The sequence below is a fragment of the Macaca fascicularis genome, chromosome 5 (genome assembly GCF_037993035.2).
Source record: "Macaca fascicularis isolate 582-1 chromosome 5, T2T-MFA8v1.1".
Classification (NCBI taxonomy): domain Eukaryota; kingdom Metazoa; phylum Chordata; class Mammalia; order Primates; family Cercopithecidae; genus Macaca; species Macaca fascicularis.
Genome location: NC_088379.1, coordinates 115,129,049 through 115,145,734, shown reverse-complemented (window position 1 = coordinate 115,145,734; position 16,686 = coordinate 115,129,049). Strand labels below are relative to the sequence as shown.

Sequence of the window (16,686 nt, the reverse complement as noted above, 5' to 3'; positions counted from 1 at the left end):
AAATGACAATTTTAAATTCAGAGTGCTCAGTAACATATTTCATTTCAGAAAATAATGAAATAGTAATTTAAGTCCAAGGATAATTACACATATGCTTTTCTACAGAGGACAGAAAAATTATCCCTATCTAAACAAATATATATCAGAGAAGACGACCAAGGTGACAACTTACTTCCAGTTCCAATATTAGAACAATAGTATATCTTGCTTAAGCATTTTAAGGGCAGAATGAGAAATGAGTACTTTCCAAGAAAAGACTGAATATACTGCAAATCAGATTTTAATGTGTAAAATTTTACACAAAAACCACATTTATGAACACTGAAACATTTTATCTATCATTAATCTTTTAAAATGTTGTTAGAGCTGTTTTCAAAAGTCGATGCCACAGTATAAAAGAATTACCATTTCACTGCCTGTCAAGCTTTATTAATAAGATAGATGTCTCATCTTACAGAAGCACATTACTAAGTTCTACCAACTATGTTAACTTGAGTTATGTAATTTATTGTTTTAACAATGCCTTTAAAATATCTTTGGATATTATAGGATGCCAAAATAGAATATGCATCAAAGCAGGAAGCATTATCACTGCTATGGATGACTAATCAGGGTATTCAGATATAGTCTGCAAGGTGGGTCAAGAGCATTTCAGAGCACAGAATGCCACAAGTTACATGGATGTTCAGCTTACCAATATGGTCAATATTTATGATGTTTCCACACACTAATCTTCACTCCTGTGAGACTTCTAAGATCACTGAGGGGTGGGGTCATTTATTACTGGTTAGAGAAGACTACTGACCTACTCCAAGCTAAAAATAAACGAAGTTGAGCTGAAACTGCTCCAGCATCAAACTCTTCTTTCTCAAAGAAGTTTCCTTCCAGAGCCCTTTCCAAAAACATATTATACATTTGTTGCTATTCTATCACTTTCTTTTTCTTTTACTTTCCCAATGCTTCTATTTCCTGCTGTAATCAAATTGAAACATTTTAAAAACATTTTCCATTCCCAGTTTTACACTTTTGGTTTTGCAGTCTATTTAATTTACAAGTTGTCAATCATCTCTCTCAGTGTGGCTCCTATTTCATACTTTTCCATGCAAGGCTAATAGATTAAATGGATTTCTGGAGCATAGTGACGCAATAGGAGCTTACTCCATCCACTCTATGCATCAACCTGGTATTTTAGTACCTCCAAGAATGGTGTACCCTCTTGGGGGATTAAAACTTGGCATTTAAAAACAAAAACAGGCCAGGTGCAGTGGCTATAATCCCAGCACTTTGGGAGGCTGAGGTGGGTGGATCGCTTGAGCTCAGGAGTTCGAGATCAGCCTGGGCAACATGGCAAAACACAGTCTCTACCAAATATACAAAAATTAGCCGAGCGTGATGGTGTGCGCTTGTAGTCCCAGCTACTCAGGAGGCTGAAGTGGGAGGATCACTTGAGCCTGGGAGGTCAAGGCTGTGGCGAGCAGAGATCACACCACTGCACTCCAGCTTGGGGAACAGAGCAGGCCTCTGTCTCAAAAAAAAAAAAAAAAAAGACAGAAACATCAACAACAAACCAACAACAAGCCAACCAATCATCTCTGTAGAGTAGTCTTCCATTGCCACTCACTGTTAAAGCTATTTTTGAAGCAATTGTGACTAAAGTAGGGGCAAATACTTCAAGGGTTAAAACATGAAGCAACAAACACTAAAAGCAAACCTCTCAATATCTCTGAATTTTTAAAATCTTGAACATCTTAATGTCATCAGTTTCCTTTCAGGCCAAGATCAGTGATATGAAGACTATGGTGACTAGAAGTAGCATTCAACAGGGCAAGGACTCTTCAAGCTCATATGGTAGAGGAGAACCTTTTGGAACCACCAAAGTACTTGGGACAGAGTACTCACATATAACAAGCCCCACACCTCTACACATGTTGAGAACCACTGCAGTGGTGAACCACTCTCACTAACAACCTGAAGTCACATCTCTTATGGGTGTTGGAGTGAAACAGAAATGTGCAAACAACTGTATTTTCCAGAGATTTGGACAGTTCATTTTTAAAGCTAGATGAGGGGCTCCTTCATGACTAATCTTGGTAGACACAGAGGAGGGAATTAGATCCAGGTATAAGCCACATATCTTATACTCGCTATTTCCATTTCCACAATCCAGCTCATTACTAATGTGCCAAAATGCTCAGTTTCTTAGCCTGGTGTGGTGGTGGGTGCCTGTAATCCCAGCTACTTGGGAGGCTGAGGCAGGAGAATTGCTTGAATTCACAAAGCGGAGGCTGTAGTGAGCTGAGATTGCACTACTGCACTCCAGCCTGGGCAACAGAGTGAGACTCTGTCTCAAAAAAAATAAATAAAATAAAAATAAATAAACAAAATGCTCAGTTTCTGGCTTCCTAACATATTAAGCACAAAATCAGTTTCCTCCTTCCCTTTAAACCAGCTCATTCTGTCATCAGTGCAATTAAAACAAGTTCATGAAAAAAATTCCTTGCTCAGGCATAAATTACAGCCAGATTTCTCTCATCCAGATTCTTTTTTAAAAAATCCTTTTATCTTTTTAAATGTTATTTAAACTGACAGATAAAATTGTACGTATATATCATGTAAAACATGTTGTTTTGAAATATATATATATATATATATCTACACACACACTGTGGAATGGCTAAATCTAGCTAATGAATATATGCATTGCCTCACAAAGTTATTATTTTTGTAGTGAGAATACAACAATTCTAATCTCTTAGCATTTTTCCAAGAATACAATATACTGCTATTAACTACAGGCACCATGTTGTACAACAGATCTCTTGAACTTATTCCTCCTATCTTTTACACTTTGGCTAGCATCTCTCGAAACCTCCCACCCTATCCCTGGTAACAACCACTGTACTCTCTACTTTTATGAGATTTACCTTTTTAGTTCCCACAAATGACTGAGAACATGCAATGTCTGTTCTTATCTCGCTTAACATGATGACCTCCAGGTTTATCCATGGTATCATAAATGAGAAAAATTTTCTTTTTAAAGGATGGATAGTATTCCATTTGCACATATACTGGCTTCTTTATCCATCCATCTGTTGATGGATACTTAGTCTGATTATGTATCCTGGCTCTTGTGAATAATGCTACAATAAACATAGGAGTGCAGATATATCTTCCACACACTGATTTTTCTTTGGATATGTTCCAAGTAGTGGGATTGCTGGATCATACAACAATTGTTTTAAATTTTCTGAGGGACCTTTATACTGTTTTCCATAATAGCTGTACTAATTTATATTCCCCGAAGTGTAGTTGCCCTTTTCTCCACATCCTCACCAACATGTTATCTTTTGTCTTTTTGATAGTCTCATCCAGATTCCCGATACACAGGCTAACTCAAGATTTCTGGCCCCGTGTTCAGACTGGCTAAGTCAGACAGTTAGATAAGATCTAAATTCCTGACTAAATACTAGATTTTTACGATTCTATAATTCAGATACCAAGTCATAAATCATAACTCGAGTATCTAGATCCTTATTCTATGGTACATAAGTAGTACTCTTTTTAGTTGATAAATATAAACCAAACCCAATCCCACAAACTGTGAACACTTCATATTTATATCCATTTATATATATAACATACACACATGTATAGTATGAATTAAAAGTATTCTTACTTGTCTAGATTTTCTAAGAGTGACTGGCACAAAATTGTCAAATATCCAGCTTCCACTGCATTATGAGACACATCTAAAACAAACAAGTAAACTGCAGGTTGAGGAGGACGCAGCTGAAAGGAATAAAAATAAAGTAATTTATTGGGAATTTATTCTTTTTATTCTTTATATATAATTTATTCTTTTTATATATCACTATTACTACTGGATATTTACTGAATATATTAATACAAAAAATACACAAATAGGATTGCTGTTTTGTAATATGTGCTCATGAAAATGATACGCTTTTAATTTTTTTTTCTATTCAGTTGGTTGTGGACTAAGCATGACAAGGCAGTTGACACACAGCCACAGTTAAATAGATGGGTTAAATGTTTTTCTGATAAGGAGTGTTGGCTAAGCGCTCTAGATGTACATCCCTTCCCCTTTCCTAAATACAAAATTTAAACCCAACAACTTGCCATTAGTACCAGCTATTGGGTTACCTGGAGGTGACTGAATCCTAATGTTTAAGTGCTATGTGTAAAGTCAGTCCTTGTGATGGTATTGTAAATACTTTTTTTTTTTCTTGGAGACAGAGTCTCACTATGTCATCCAGGCTGGAATGCAGCGGCATGATCTTGGCTCACTGCAATCTCTGCCTCCCAGGTTTAAGCGATTCTCCTGCCTCAGCCTCCTGAGTAGCTGGGACTACAGGCACATGCCACCACGCACAGCTAATTTTTGTATTTGGTAGAGACCGGGAAGTTTCACTGTATTGGCCAGGCTGGTTGCGAACTCCTGATGTCAGCTGATCCACCCGCCTCAGCCTCCCAAAGTGCTGGGATTACAGGTGTTAGCCACCATGCCTGGCCTGTAAATACATTCTTTGAAAAGTCTTTATGGTTGATAATTGTTGAAGCTTGGTGATGGGCAAAGGATGGTTCACTATACTGTTTTCTTTGGAGTACGCTTGAAAACTGCTGTTATATAAAATTGAAATAGGCCAGGTGCAGTGGCTCATGCCTGTAATCCCAGCACTTTTGGGAAGCCAAAGTAGGTAGACTGCTTGGGCCCAGGAGTTTGAGACCAGCCTGAGCAACATGGTAAAACCCTGTCTTTAGCTTGGGTGACAGAGTGAAACTCTGTCTCAAGTAAAAATCAAATAAATAAATAAGTTAAAATAAAAGAATATATGAAATCTTTTCTGAAAAATATGCTAACTGGGCCGGGAGCGGTGGCTCACGCCTGTAATCCCAGCACTGTGGGAGGCTAAGGCGGGCAGATCATGAGGTCAGGAGATCGAGACCATCCTGGCTAACAAGGTGAAACCCCGTCCCTACTAAAAAATACAAAAAATTAGCCGGGTAGGGTGGCGGGTGCCTGTAGTCCCAGCTACTCGGGAGGCTGAGGCAGGAGAATGGCGTGAACCCGGGAGGTGGAGCTTGCAGTGAGCCAGGATCATGCCACTGCACTCCAGCCTGGGTGACAGAGCGTGACTCCATCTCAAAAATAAATAAATAAATAAATAAATAAATAAATAAACTATGCTAACCAAGGGCCATATGAATCATATGGCAAAACTTGAAAGATCATTTTTTGCTTTACCACTTCAATTAGATTAAGATTCCTAAGAACCCAGAATGGAGTGGGAAAATAATCATAAAGAAGGTAGAGCTTAAGAGTAAAAGTGATCAAGAAAGTTTATTATAGTTAATACAGAAACAAACATGAAAATGGAAGTTAGGTGGGCATATGCCAAATCAGACACAAAAGAATACAAAAATTACAAAAATAAAGATGAACCAGGTGCCAAAAATTTAATGCACATCAGTTACTCCTTTTCACTAGCAGCAGTTTAAGTTTTGCAGACAAGGATTAGAGATGCAGCTACAGAAGATACAGTTTTTTGGGTTCGTTTGTTTTTGAGACGGAATCTCGCCCTGTTGCCCAGGCTGTGTGCCATGGCGCGATCTTGGCTCACTGCAACCTTCCCCTCCCACGGTCAAGTGATTATCTTGCCTCAGCCTCCCTAGTAACTGGGATTACAGTCGTGCGCCACCACGCCCAGCTAATTTTTGTATTTTAAGTAGAGACAGGGTTTCACCATGTTGGCCAGGCTGATCTTAAATTCCTGACCTCAGGTGATCAACCAGCTCAGCCTCCCAAAGTGTTGGGATTACAGGCATAAGCCACCATGCCCAGCCAACACAGTTTTTATAAATATGTTAAAAAGAGAAGATATGATAAGATGAGCAAAACTTAGGGTCAATAATTCGTTTCTGAAGTGAAAAGAAGAATGAGATCTTAGAGTTCATATAATTAAAGAATAGATAGAATTTCCTAATTGGAACAGAAGAAAAAATTAGAGAGAAGTCCATATCCACTTATCTTGATATCTGTACTTGGCGGAAAAACTTACGTTTTGGGCAAAAACGTGCATTTCTCTGTTTTGAGAGTCTTAAATGTTAAATGGTAAAAGGGTACCTATATCCATTCCATGCAAGGAAATAAAAATGGCAACAAATCATAGATGCTAGTGCCCATCATCAGACAGACAGAACTAACATCTCTTATTCATAGAAAGCCTTCTAGGAGATCAAATAACCTTTAGAAAGATTTTCTCTTTGTTAAATATAAACTTTCAGCATTAATTTGTTTTTAAAAATTATGAGTATAAACAATTTCAAAATCTCAATAAGAATTCACTTAACAGAAAATTACAAATGATCAATATGTGTTCCACAACAAATCTTAACACTGAATAGTTACCATGTAATCCGAAGAAGCAATGAACTCCACAGTTGAATTCTGAACTTCCGGTCGTTTATGAGGCTCTCCATAAGATCGGGTAAGGGGGTTATACATAAATTCTTCAGGAACTAGATAAGAGGTCCCAGTACAAATTTAGAGACACAATTTGTAACTAAACACATATATACACACCTAAATATAAATATCTATTATCAATATTTACATGAGGTTTAGCAACAGTTCTGTGAACATTTAATGGTTCAATCCCTTAAGCCTTCCTTAAAAAATAGATCAGGGCGGTGGCTCACGCCTGTAATCCCAGCACTTTGGTAGGCCACGGCAGGCGGACCACGAGCTCAGGAGTTCGACACCAGCCTGACCAGCGTGGTGAAACCCCGTCTCTACTAAAAAAACAAAAATTAGTCAGGTATAGTGGTGTGCGCCTGTAATCCCAGCTACTCAGGAGGCTGAGGCAGGAGAATCGCTTGAACCTGGGAGGCAGAGGTTGCAGTGAGCTGAGATTGCACCACTGCACTCCAGCCTACGCGACAGAGTGAGATTCTGTCTCAGAAAAAAAAAAAAAAATCAGGGGGCCAGGCGCAGTGGCTCACACCTGCAATCCCAGCATTTTGGGAGGCCGAGGCAGGGGGCAGATCATCAGATCATCAGGTCAGGAATTCAAGACCAGCCTGGCCAATATGGTGAAACCCCATCTCTACTAAAAAATACAAAAATTATCCAGACGTGGTGGTCGACACCTGTAGTCCCAGCTACTCGGGAGGCTGAGGCAGAAGAATTGCTTGAACCCGGGAGGCGGAGCTTGCAGTGAGCCGAGATTGCGCCACTGCACTCCAACCTGGGTGACAGAGCGAGACTTCATCTCAAAAAAAAAAAAAAAAAAAAAAGATCAGGGTTGGGCGCAGTGGCTCATGTCTGTAATCCCAGCTCTTGGGAGACTGAAGCCTGAGGCGGATGGATCACATGAGCCCAGGAGTTCAGGACTAGCCTGGCCAACATAGCAGGAACCCATTTCTACTAAAAATACAAAAACTAGCCAGGAGTGGTGGTGCAAGCCTGTAGTCTCAGCTACTTGGGAGTCTGAGGCATGATTAGAACTTATAGCTTGAACCTGGAAAGCAGGGATTGCAGTGAGCCATATCACACGACTGCACTCCAGCCTAGGTGACAGAGCAAGACCCCATCTCCAAAAAAAAAAAAAAAAAAAACCTACAAAAAAAAATTAACAATAGATCAGAAGGATAAAAAAACTTATGTTCTGAAATCAGGTGAGAAAACCAGGATGCAAGTAACCTTCCTTCTTAGACTTGTATCCTAGTTATTAAATCAAATGACACGGAAAAAAATCAGACAGAGAAACAAAAATTTGAAAGCAACTCTAGTAAGGGAACCAAAGAAATAAATAAAGGGAACAAGAGACAGACACATATACATGCATGCATCTAGATACACTGGCAAAGTTCTACCTGAGTTGAATGAACCAAACAGACAAATGTAAGACAATCTTACTGTCAGGGGCAAGCATAACTAGTCTGCATAAGCTCACCTGCATGAGTGTCACTGTTTCTATTTTTTTTACTTTGTCCTCATTGTTACTCTCCTCATTGTCAATTTTCCCTTGGTTAGCCAAAATGAAGAATCCCTAGTCCTTGCCTTAGCCTATATTCCCTCTACTAAAGATTGCATGAAAATTCTTTTTAAAGCAATGAAGAGAGAAACCAGGAAATGATAAAATGTAAAAAAAATGTTGAAAAGAGGATTAAAACACATTTAAGAATCTAAAACTCACCATCATTAACTCTATAGCACAAATTGCATTTCCATCTACGTTGATCAATGAAGGATACAAAGGGGTTAATGTATGTTCGACAGGATCGGCACCTCACAATGGTATTTGATGTTATCACTGGTAATTGCTAGGAAATAAAATAAAGAAGTTGTAGCAGAAAAAGGCACCCCAAGGAAAAAGAGAATGTATACTGCTCTGTTCCATATATAGAACATAAACCTTAACTTGAACCTGGAAAGCAGAGATTGCAGTGGTTTTTGTGTGGTTTTATATGGAAGCATATTAACAAAATCCAGGGACATGCTGAGCAACACATGTAGCCATCAAGTTTTCTCCCTCTTGTCACAAATCATAACACTAAAATAAAGTCATACCAAACACTGGCCAAGAAAATAATGTAAATGAGATCTTATCAGCTGACCTTTAGAAATAACAGTGAGAGAGAAATATACCATATACAAATACCTTTGTCTTTGTTGACTGCACCTAGTACTAGACTATTAGGCACTGCTCATTAGACTGCCACAGCAATTTCTGACAGAAGCTGAGGCCAGAAGCAGTCAAACACAATGTGCCTTTTTAAAAAATTACATCTCTATGCTTAGTTTGGGAAAGGAATTTTATATTCAAGTAGAAAATTTAGAAAATATGAAAAAAGATTAAGAGATCACATATTATTCTATGTCCCTGAATTAACCTGCTATCATTTTAGTATATTTCATTCTGTTTTTTGTTCTATCTGCACATGAACATTCTGATCTTCGTATTTAATTTTTTCACATATGATTATTGTTATGCAAATAACCACATTATCTGTTGTAAAAAAAACAATCAGGAAATACAGTTAACTAAGAATGAGAAAATTAAAAATTACAGAATTCTACATCACAGAGGATGTCACTGTAAACAATTTAGTATATATGCTTCCAGAAGGTATTTGTATGATACTCATATTTACAGAAAAACTTTCACATATATATGTGTGTGTGTGTATATATATATATGAAATTAACTGTCTTGGTTTACAGATAAGGTTTTAAGAGTATTATAGGTGATTAAAAATATTTACTGAATAAATTCATGTACTTATTATATATTACAATTTTTTTATTTTCTATTCATTTTGATCTTTCCTATACTTCCTAGTAGGAAAATAAACTTCACAGGAAAGCTTTTTAACCTTTGTATCTCCAGCTTCCAACGTGAAGGTAGTCAATCAATATTTTTTGGATGAATGAGAGCAAAAGAAAACTCAGAACCAGTAAGAAGGGTAGTAAACAACAGTAGTAAAAAAAGTTTGAGAGAGAAATGCAACTTATGAAGTACAAATAAAACAGCCCTGAATAAAATTATTTTTGAAGTTTTCAAAATTTAAAAGTTTTAAAACTTTAAAGGTTTAAAAATCCCTACTGTTACAAAGTTTTTTGTTTTAATTAACAAATCTGTTTAATTTGTTAAGGAACAGACAGTTTTCCTGTCTAAGTGGACATCATTGTTGGTGTTTCCTTTGTGTTTAACGAAGAACTCCTAAAGTGTATCTACCTTCCATGGCCATTCCACCTTCCAAAACTACTAATCTTTCAAAATCCAGGTCAGACTTCATCACTTATAGAAAACTTTGGCTATTGTATCCACAGGGAATCACTTCTCATACTGTACTCACTACCTAAGTATCTCATAGAATTTGATTAATTACATGTATTAATTATCCTGCACTGTAATTATTTTTACATCTTTGTCCCCTGTTAGATAAGAACTTTTTGGAGGCAACTTCAATGACTTGATCATCTCTGTACTAACAGTGCTTAGCTTAGAGCTTGTCACAAAGTAGGTGTTCAAAAGACATTTGCCAAGTTGAATGTTATGGAAATGATTATTTCTAACTTCAAATAAAAGAAGATAAAGAAAATTCTAAGGAAATATAAAATTTAAGTACCTTGTACATAAGCATACATGTCAGTACCCATAAATAATATAAAATGTTACTTTACCGTTAGGTCTCTGAAGGGATGTAACAATAATCCTAAAGGAAGCTTAGCTTTATTCAGTAAAGCCTGTGTCTGTGGAATATTTGTCAAAGTACACCGAAATGAACTGCAAAAAACATAAACAACATGAAGGATATTAGCTATCAGAGAAAAATACACTGAAGTAGATAATTAAGAGCATTTAAGGACACAAGTGAAAATCATTTGGGCATGTTGCTATAACTGTAAGCAAGAAGGTCCTGATTAATTAGGCATGTATGTAATATATGCCAAAAGATCTAAATTAAAGAGTCAACACTTTCATGGTGGAAAAGTAGTACACATTCAGGGAAGACCAATTACTCCATTATGATTAGCCTGGAGTAGATGAATAGGAGCACATAGAAAACATGAGTGAAAAGGCCTATTTCTTTAATTATTCTGTTCCTGCTTTACTGCCCCCTTTGCACCTGTCAAACTCCCACTCTTACTACAAGACTCATGAAGGTTATCGCTCGTAACCACCCTCACCCCTAACGCCCCAAGTTAGAAGGAATGACTTCTTTCTCTGTGCTCTGAGATATGTGTATGCTTCTATGATATCAATTAGTCTGATTTACTTTAATTGGTTGTTTTTCTTGTCTGTCTTCGCCACTTGAGATCAGAGATAATTTTGTCTTTGTATCACCCTAGCCCAGTTTCTCTCATTGAGAAAGCGCTTATAACTTAGGAAGGTTTTTTTTTTTTTTTTTTTTTTTTGAGATGGAGTCTTGCTCTGTTGCCCAGGCTGGAGTGCAGTGGTGTGATCTCGGCTCACTGCAAGCTCCGCCTCCCGGGTTCACGCCATTCTCCTGCTTCAGCCTCCCAAGTAGCTGGGACTACAGGCGCCCACCACCACGCCTGGTTAATTATTTGTATTTTTAGCAGAGACAGGGTTTCACCGTGTTAGCCAGGATGGTCTCAATCTCCTGACCTTGTGATCGGCCTTCCAAAGTGCTAGGATTACAGGTGTGAGCCACTGCGCCTGGCCAAATAACTCATGAAGTTTTAAGGTCCATAAACAAAGAATGAATAAAGGAGAGGCCAAAGAAGTAAAAAGCAGAAGTACTGAAAGCCAGGCAAGAAATTTTAAGAAGAGTCATTAATATCACGTACAGATATAGAGATATCTATTTATTCCAGCCTTAGTGTTGTTCCTTGAACACAAAAAGCTTGTTCCTGCTTCAGGACCTCCACATTTGCTATTCATGCAGCTTGGAACCCTTTTATTCCCAGAGGAGTCATATGGCTTACTCTCTCACTTCACCCAGATCTCCACTCAAATGTTAAAAGTCTTTGGGTAAACCTGTCCAGACTCTTTTATTTACAAGAGTCACCCTCCACCCGTACTCCTTATTCTGATTTATTTTTCTTCACTGTAATACCCTGAACATTACATTATATATTTACTAGTTTGACTGTTCATAGAATATAAGTTCTGTGATTCCATAGAGATCAGGAACTGTGTTTTGTTTACAACTTTATCCCCAGCACATAGAAAACAGTGCTTTGCATTTAACTTACAAGGCATTTGATAAATATTTATTGAATTAATGATTTATCTTAGTATGTTGATACTATTATTATTCCTGTTTTACAGTTGACAAAACTGAGACTTTGAGAGGTTAAGTAAACTGTACAGTTTCATAGCCACTTAGGTCTGCTCAACTCTAAAGCCTGTACTCCTAATTATTTATTTTGATAAAAGAGACATTTTCTCAAAACACACATAAATGGGTAGGAAAATGTATGCCTTCCCCTTACCTATGGGTTCTCTTATACATATGCAACATACTTTCTTTTTTTTTAAATAATTTTTTATTTTTTGGAGACAGGGTCTCGCTCTGTTACCCAGACTGGAGTACAGTGGTGTGATCTCGGATCGCCGCAACTTCCACCTCTTGGGCTCAAGGGATCCTCCTACTTCAGCCTCCAGAGTAGCTGGGACCACAGGTGCATGGCACTATGCTCAGCTAATTTTTTTGTTTTTTGGTAAAGAAGGGGTTTCACTATGTTGTCCAGGCTGGTCACAAACTTCTGGGCTCAAGTGATCCACCTGCCTTAGCTTCCCAAAGTGCTGGGATTATAGATGTGAGTTACTATGCATGGCCCATACACTACATTTACCTACGTAGGGGGTGCCTAACCTTTTATACTACAAGGTCATAATTTACAAACTTATCAACCTGATAGCAACTTATATTCAGAAGGATGGGCAGCTGTTTTCAACCTATAATCCATGATGCCCTATGCTTTTAAGGAAACGATCTTGGCAGTACCTGAGGCACTGATGGTATGTGGATGGTAGAGTACAGTAGAAGAGGGGAAATTCTCAAAGCAGCTCCACTTCTTATTTTCTATATTGGAATTCTATATAATATTTTGGTTGAAAGAGTGGTTTGCAGCTTTTTTTTAAAAAGCTGGAAAACTACTGCTTTAAGAAAAGGGAAATAGGCTGGGCACGGTGGCTCACGCCTGTAATTCCAGCACTTTGGGAGGCCGAGGCAGGCGGATCTCCTGAGCTCCGGAGTTCAAGACCAGCCTGACCAACATGTCTCTACTAAAAATACAAAATTAGCTGGCTGTGGTGGCATACGCCTTTAATCCCAGGTACTCAGGAGGCTAAGGCAGGAGAATCGCTTGAACCTGGGAGGTAGAGGTTGCAGTGAGCCGAGACGGTGTTATTGCACTCCAGCCTGGGCAACAAGAGTGAAACTCCATCTCAAAAATAAAAAAAGAAAGAAAAAAAGAAAAACAAAAAAAGAAAAGGGAAATATTGGCTCTAAACAATACTAATTCTCCTAACGCAAGAAAGAAGACAATGTCGGCCAAGTGCGGTGGATCACGCCTATAATCCTAGCACTTTGGATTATAGGCGTGTCCAAAGGCCAAGGCGGGCAGGTCACCTGAAATCAGGAGTTCGAGAACAGCCTGCCCAACATGGTGAAACCCCATCTCTACTAAAAATACAAAAATTAGGCATCATGGTGCACACCTGTAATCTCAGCTACTTGGGGGCTGAGGCATGAGAATCACTTGAACCTGGGAGGCAGAGGTTGCAGTCAGCCAAGATTGGGCCACTGCACTCCAGCCTGGGTAACAGAATGAGACCCTATCAAACAAACAAACAACAACAACAACAACAAGAAAGACAATGTTGTTCTGTGAAACAGTGTTTACTTTATGAGGAGGAGAAATTCCAGGAGCGGGAGGATGTCTTCAAAAAAAAAAAAAAAAAAAAAAAAAACAGGCCGGGCGCGGTGGCTCAAGCCTGTAATCCCAGCACTTTGGGAGGCCGAGACGGGCGGATCACAAGGTCAGGAGATCGAGACCATCCTGGCTAACATGGTGAAACCCCGTCTCTACTAAAAATACAAAAAATTAGCCGGGCGAGGTGGCGGGCGCCTGTAGTCCCAGCTACTCGGGAGGCTGAGGCAGGAGAATGGCGGGAACCCGGGAGGCGGAGCTTGCAGTGAGCTGAGATCCGGCCACTGCACTCCAGCCTGGGCGACAGAGCGAGACACCATCTCAAAAAAAAAAAAAGAAAAAAAAACAAACGAAAACCAGGGGGATATCCTATTCATAGGATACAGAAGAACTAAAAGCATACAAGAACAAAGACATGAGGCACTGTGAAGTGAGTAACAGAGCTCATTCACACAAAGGTACACCAGGGCTTGGTGGCTGCCAGTGCAGTCTACCAGCTAAACTTCTCTATTAAAGGAAATCCGATCTAGATTCAGACTGGATTAGTAAGCCTGGGAGTCTACTGAGTGGGAAAAGAAAATTCTGAGATAAACCATTTATCTAAACCTGTTCTTGAGATTACGTAAGTGAGGTCTATGTTCTTTTCAAGCAAAGCCTGAAATTTTAAATATTTGTCCTTATTTAAAAGATTATTATTATTGAAAAGTGAGGAAAAAGACTTACGAAATAATAAATATAGTTAGATTTGGGTTCCTGAAACCCTTCATTCAAATAGAAATAATTTCCCTAACATTAGGTGATGGGGGAAGGGACTGGATTGAGACAGAGATGGGAACAAAAACAGATTATCTAAATCACATTTTACATCTATACAAACTAAAATAGAAAAGTCAACATTAACAAAACTTCCAACCGAAGAAATAACATACTACTTTTACTATTTTTGAAAGTCACACAATGTTTTCATCACTTAAGAAAGATTATAAAATAAATAAATACCTACTCTGGGCTACAGTTTAATTTTTTGAGGTCTGCATTCAAGTTAGGTACAGGAGCCCAAACAGGAGTCATGGGTAAAATATTCCTCTCCTGAGTGAGGTTTACAGGTCTCAGGCTTTCTGGTTGTGGAGAACTCTGAAGACTCAATCCTCCTAGACTGGAGGACAGCTGGTTTACACCAGGATACTGCTGAAAGAGCAATTCAAAACAAAAGAACAATAAAACATAAATAAATATTCTTATACTATATATACTACATATCTCAACATACAGAAAAAGCATAAAGGTAAGAAAATTTAAATCTGGCTTGGTAATAGAATGACTTAGTATGCAGTCAATCTTAAAGTACACTTGAAAAAAACTCAAAGCAAAAATACTGAATAAATTTGAATCTTATTAGCAAGGTTAACCCTCGCAATGAAATTTCAGCAACAATGCTTTTCAACATTAGCAATTTGGTTTCCCTGAATACAGTTTATACTTGAAAAACAGAATAAATGCCCCAATAGTCTCAAGGTTCCCCTCCCCCACCCCCAATTATCAAGTTTCACAATGAGTTGATACCACAGAAATGTACAATGGTGTTCAACAGGTTTTGCCTTATTTTTTTGTTTCCTATATTTTTACTATGATCATGAATTCATGGCTTTTTGTTAACTCAAACTGATGTAATGAATTATAGTCATTATTCTTATGTTCAAACTACCCAATCTTTAGCCAGTGAAAGCCCTTTCAAGATGGCCCCAGTATCCTTTTATATGAACCTAACTAGCCTTTGTTAGTTTCCCTGCTTTCTTACACAATATTTTATACTCTTTTACTTCAAACCTAGAATTGTTTGTCTAAAAAGGAATCTTGGCTCCTTTTCAGTAGAGATGATATCTAAAAACCATAATCTGGATTACAAAGGTGCTTATTACTAGTGTGCTATTATTACTTCCAGATACTTGCAATAGGTAAAGACGGAAAATATAGAGGTTAAAGTAGAAGCAAATAATGAATCCATGTTGACAGTTCCAATTCAAATTTAAGATGATGGGGTATTTACTTAAGTTCTTTGATTTTATACTGGTATCTCTGTTCTCTTTTGCTACAAATCTTGATTTCTAACGGTAACAGCATTATTTTTTCCTATAATATACATTTATAACACTATCATGTCAGATTATTAAATTTTTCATAGTTCTTTTTGTCCTTACATTATATCCCACTGAGATGTATAAAATACTAGGTTTTAAGATCAGATGAACAGTACTTTTCCTGACATTAGAATGTATCCAACTTGATAAACAGGTTTTTTTAAATTTTATTTTTTCATATTTAAGAATCATTTTTAACCTTTTTGGTTTTTGAGTAAACATGACATTTACATAATTCTAATGTCAAAAAAATTATAATAAGGTAGTAATACAGTAAGGTATTCAGATATATCTTATTTCACTCTTAGTCACCTCTGCCTATCGTTAACTATTTTTATCAGCTTATGGTTTAATCCTTCCATTGTTTCTATTTATATAAGCTAAACATACATGCTGTTTTAAATATAGCCCCTTTTTCAACTAAAAAAATGTCCTGGCAATAACTCTATGCTTATACCTTCTGCATTTCTTTTTGCAGCCACTGAGCACTCCATTATGTTAATGTGCTATAGAATTCCAGCTAATATATGGATAATGATACATTCAGAAAAATCACTATTTTAACAATCCATACTGAAATAAATGATTCAGGTAGTGGTCACTTGTAATGGAAGACCACAGATATCAACAGATGATAAAGCCACTGGGTGAAAGCTTAACGAGGAACTTCACAATTAAAGGATCAGGATGTCACCATATGAGGTACTAATCAAGCCTAGCACTGGTATAAGTTAAATAAACAGATATTATTTTGAAGTGTATATCTCCAAAATATATATTAGGACCTAAATAAACAAATAATTGAAGTAATACACCTAAATATAATCAACCATTAGATCTAACTCCCAATCCACAGAAAATGAAACAAAAATAAGTTAAATGATACCACAAAGAAGTAAACAGCTAAATTCGGAATGCGGGACATTCTACAGAACAACAGACTCAGTTATTTTACCAAATCAAAGGCATTAAAAAGAAGAGAGGTGGGGCTTGTTTTAAATTAAAACAAGAATTAAGAGACATAAGCAAATGAAATTAGTAAACTATTATTTGGGTTTTAATGTGAACAAAGTATACAAAGGCATTTTTGAAGTAGTCTGGAAAATGTGAATATAG

The 16,686-nt window shown here is 37.5% G+C and overlaps 1 protein-coding gene across 7 annotated transcripts in view; it reads right to left on the bottom strand.

Annotated features, from left to right (window-relative positions):
• The window catches only part of SEC24B (SEC24 homolog B, COPII coat complex component), a 106,338-nt gene that overhangs the window by 20,609 nt on the left and 69,043 nt on the right, over positions 1-16,686 (bottom strand). For 4 of the 7 annotated variants that reach the window (XM_015450751.3, XM_015450754.3, XM_074040275.1 and 1 more), the window contains 5 exons: positions 14,436-14,617; positions 10,211-10,313; positions 8,220-8,346; positions 6,431-6,540; positions 3,677-3,789 (listed from right to left, as the gene is read on the bottom strand). In XM_015450751.3, coding sequence (XP_015306237.2) covers positions 3,677-3,789; positions 6,431-6,540; positions 8,220-8,346; positions 10,211-10,313; positions 14,436-14,617 — 635 coding nt within the window. Of the gene's footprint in view, positions 1-3,676; positions 3,790-6,430; positions 6,541-8,219; positions 8,347-10,210; positions 10,314-14,435; positions 14,621-16,686 lie in introns of all 7 variants that reach the window. The other 3 variants (XM_005555656.4, XM_015450753.3, XM_074040276.1) reach the window with 1 other exon arrangement.